The sequence below is a fragment of the Tenebrio molitor genome, unplaced genomic scaffold, assembly GCF_963966145.1.
Source record: "Tenebrio molitor unplaced genomic scaffold, icTenMoli1.1 SCAFFOLD_112, whole genome shotgun sequence".
Taxonomy (NCBI): Eukaryota; Metazoa; Arthropoda; class Insecta; order Coleoptera; family Tenebrionidae; genus Tenebrio; species Tenebrio molitor.
The window spans coordinates 6,585-10,462 of record NW_027184100.1 but is presented as its reverse complement, the minus strand read 5'-3'; the positions used below and the strand labels follow the sequence as shown (position 1 = coordinate 10,462).

Here is a 3,878-nt window from a genome sequence, read left to right as displayed (position 1 = left end):
TCACCACATCGCTCGTCGCAGCATCTTCTCGAAGGGGCCGCGGTGGCGGCCCCGGGTGGTGGTGGAGCGGGCGTGCGCCCAGATCAGGGTGATCATCCACGTCAGCACCCCCACACCCATCACCGCAGCTGGCCCCAGCTGGGCCGACGCACCCAGCGCCCACGGCGCCAGCACAGGGACCAGCACTGCCGACTGGGCCAGGTATCCACTCAGCGAGCTGCGGCCCAGGGCCTGCAGCGCGGGCAGCTGAGCATGCCTGCTCAGCAGGGCGATCATCGCCGCGTAGCCCAGGGCTGTGACCATCCCTGCCAGGGTGTCCATCAGCCAGAGCTGCTGGAGCCCTGCGAGCTCGTCGAAGACCCCGAGGGTCCAGCCCACGGGCACAGCCAGGCTCACGAGCCTCAGCGTGCGCAGATACCGCTCGGGCTCCTCGAGAACCCGATATCTTGCAGCCACGATGCCCAGCACCAGAGGGAGCACGATCGTCGGCATGAAGGGCGACAGGGCACTGTTGAGCAGCCAGTACACGACTCGGGCCTGCAGTGCGATCAGTCCGTCCGTGGAGGTGAGGAGTACCCAGTCCGTGGGCAGACCATCCCCAGGGCTCACCGGGACCATCGCCACCGTCAGCGCGACGACCAGGGAAGATCCACCGGCCAGTGCCAGGAAGAGCCACAGCGTCCGTGAGCTGCGCGGCACCGCCCACCACACCGCAAGGATGGCCAGCAGGCCATACGCCGCGAGCACATCCCCCTGCCACAGCAGCACCCCATGTGCCAGACCCAAGGCCACCAGGAGCACTGACCGGATCATGATCGCGCGCCGGGTCCCCTCTCGCTGGCCGGCCAGGAACTGCGTGATCCCGTACCCCATCAACATCACGAACAGTGGGTACACCCGCTGTTCCAGTGCACCGGCACGCACCAGCTCAGCGGCACGATCCCACCACGTGGTGGAGTCATGGCCCGATGACCACCACGTGGCATTGGCCAGGGCGATCAGGCCCAGCGCCAGTCCGCGCGCGATATCAGGGGCTGCCGCCCGAGGTGTGCTCATCATCTCTCCCTTGTACAATAGTTTCATAGATCAGACTATCACCATGCTCAGGAAGGAGCAGTCATGACCAACCCCGACAGCTACACCCAGGATCCCTCGTACATCCCCAGCGAGCTCGCCGATGCCGAGGAGCCCGCCCAGAAGCGCTCCGCCGCCTTCATCGCCGACCCCGACGCGCCGGGGTTCCTCGTACGGGACACCGTCAGCGACCTCATCGCCCGCCACCGCATCGACCACGCCCTGGTCGACACCAAGACCCGCGCCGGTATCCAGGCGGGCCTGGCCCTGCTCGACGCCGGCATACCGTACCGGATCGCGGCCATGCTCACCGAGGTCGAGGAGAACGAAGCCCCTCAGCTGGGAGAGCAGTCCCGCGAGCTCGCCAGCAAGGTCGCCCGCGGTGCCTACGACGACTACGTCCTGGACCGCGACGACATCGACCTGGAGAACCAGCTGCCTGTGCTGCTGCCTCGCGTGGTGATGGGCGACAGCCTCACCATCGGGGTCTCGCCTGATCGCATCGTCGGAGCCACGCTCGCCCTGATCCAGAACGGTCAGCGTGAGTGCATGCTCGTGTGGCCCCCTGAGTTCGGCCTGGTCCCCGAGAGCTCGAGCCCCGACGCCGACTACCTCCTGAGGACCGCGATCCTCAAGGACTGAGCAATGTCTGAGGGGTCGGATGTGTTGGTATTCCAGCGCATCCGACCCTTCTTTCATGCTAGAATCAAGACATGATACGGCGCCCTGCGCCAACCCACGCCACTGCAGAAAGAAGGTCGTCATGACCCAGAGCCTCTTCCACCTGATCCGCGAGCGCCGCGGGTGGGACAACGACTACATCCGTGAGGTCAACAAGAGCGACCACCCCGATCTCATGGATGTCGACCTCCTCGTCGAGAAGCTCCACGAGGTCCGCGTAAGTGGCCAGAAGCTCGTCGTGGTCCCCGACTTCGACGTCGACGGGATCACCTCCGGTGTCATCGGTCTGGCCGGTTTCGCCGAGCTGGGCTTCAACGTCGGCCTCTACCTCCCCGACTACCACCGCGGTCACGACTTCGGCGCCGCCGACGTCAAGGACGTGCTCACCCAGCACCCCGACGCCGACGCTCTGATCACCTGCGATGTCGGCATCAGCGCCCATGAGGGTGTCGACGCCGCCCGCGAGAAGGGCCTGTCCGTCTTCGTCACCGACCACCACCTCGAGACCAACGGCCGAGTGAACGCCGACGTCGTCATCGACCCCTCGCGCGAGGACGAGACCTACCCCAACAAGGGCATCTGCGGAGCCCACGTGATCTACCAGGTAGTGCGCGCCTACGCCCGGGAGCATCAGCCCGAGAAGCTCGACGACATCGACCTGCTCCGCCTGTTCGCCGGCATCGGGACCGTCGCTGACGTCATGCCCCTGGTCTACGAGAACCGCCAGCTGGTCAAGGACTCCATCTCCCTGGCACGCCTGCTGTACGTGGCGCCCATCGGGGACACCCGCGACAAGACCGCTGAGCTGGAAGTGGATCCCAGCCGCTCCACCCTGCTGGCGCTGCTGCGCAGCACCGCGCACCACCCGCTGTTCGTCTCCGCCTTCGAGGGCATGGGTGAGATCCTCGCGGCCTTCACCCGTCGCCGCAAGCTGCGCGATGTCACGGGTATCGATGCCGGGTTCTACGGGTTCTACCTGGCCCCGGCCATGAACTCGATCCGGCGCATCGACGGGGAGATCTCCGACGCCTTCGGCACCTTCTTCGGCAAGACCAAGGAGATCTGCTTCGAGCGGGTGCTCGATGGCAACGACAAGCGCAAGGAGCTGGTCATCCAGTACATGGAGGACATCGCCTCCGAGGATCAGCCCTTCGCGCCGTACGTCTACCTCACCGACGCCCCCGCCGGCGTCCTGGGGCTGCTGGCCAACAAGCTCATGGACAAGCAGGGCTGCCCCGCTGTCGTCCTGCATCGACCCGACGGCCCCGGGCAGGTCTCCGGCTCCGCCCGGGCCCCCATGTGGTACCCGCTGAACTCCACCGTCAACGGCTATGAGGGCTTCTCCGCCATCGGGCACGAGCAGGCGTGCGGTGTGCGGGTCTCCTCCTTCGAGAAGATCGGTGAGCTGGCTGAGATCATCGAGAAGACCTCCACCGAGCTCTTCGCCCAGCTGAGCCTCTCCGGGGAGCTCGATCGCCTCGAGAGCTTCGACCTGGAGATCGGCAGCCAGGAGGGTGCCGACTGCGACATCGATCAGATCGAGGAGCTCATCGAGACCGTCGGCCGGCTGCAGTCCCTCGAGCCCTTCGGTCACGGCTTCGAGGCCCCGTCGGTTCGCTTGACCGTGGACCTGGCTGACGTGCAGATGCGCACCATCGGCGCCGAGAAGCAGCACCTGGCCATCGTGCTGAGCACCGGGGTGAAGTGCCTGTGGTGGAATCGCGCAGACATCATGCTCGATCTCCAGGAGCGCGGACAGGATCCTGCCCCGGGCGCATCCATCGCACAGCTGCAGGGCGAGCTGTCGGTGAACCTCTTCATGGGCAACGTCTCCCTGGACTTCATCGTCTCCTCCATCAAGCTCGCCGAGCAGTGAATCCCACCCTTCGATGAACGGGGTGTCCCGGCCTACCAGGTCAGGGCACCCCGTTTTCCATACCCACCTCCCTGAAAGGAAGCGCACCATGCGCACCAAGCTCTTCGCACTCCTCGAGCTGGCCGGCACCCTGGTCGGCTACCTCGCCCTGGCCATGCTGGTGCTGGCCTTCATGCCCGGAACTCCCGGGATGATCGTCCTGAACGGGCTGCTGATCGCCGCGCTGCTGGCATTGCGTGCCCGCGCC

At 66.2% G+C, this 3,878-nt stretch overlaps 2 protein-coding genes across 2 annotated transcripts; one reads left to right on the top strand and one right to left on the bottom strand.

Moving 5' to 3' along the window:
* On the bottom strand, positions 1 to 1,059 carry LOC138140683 (uncharacterized protein YxaH-like). The gene has a single exon (XM_069061677.1). The coding sequence runs from the start codon at positions 1,057 to 1,059 to the stop codon at positions 1 to 3; it is 1,059 nt and encodes a 352-aa protein (XP_068917778.1).
* A 778-nt stretch (positions 1,060 to 1,837) lies between these two features.
* On the top strand, positions 1,838 to 3,631 carry LOC138140682 (single-stranded-DNA-specific exonuclease RecJ-like). Its single transcript, XM_069061676.1, has one exon. It carries the CDS (start codon positions 1,838 to 1,840, stop codon positions 3,629 to 3,631), a length of 1,794 nt encoding a protein of 597 aa, XP_068917777.1.
* Positions 3,632 to 3,878: the final 247 nt, after the last annotated feature.

What these genes read in the sequence shown, in the direction of transcription:
- LOC138140682 (XM_069061676.1), top strand. Translation starts at nt 1,838, where the DNA reads ATGACCCAGAGCCTCTTCCACCTGATCCGCGAGCGCCGCGGGTGGGAC.
- LOC138140683 (XM_069061677.1), bottom strand. Translation starts at nt 1,059, where the DNA reads ATGATGAGCACACCTCGGGCGGCAGCCCCTGATATCGCGCGCGGACTG.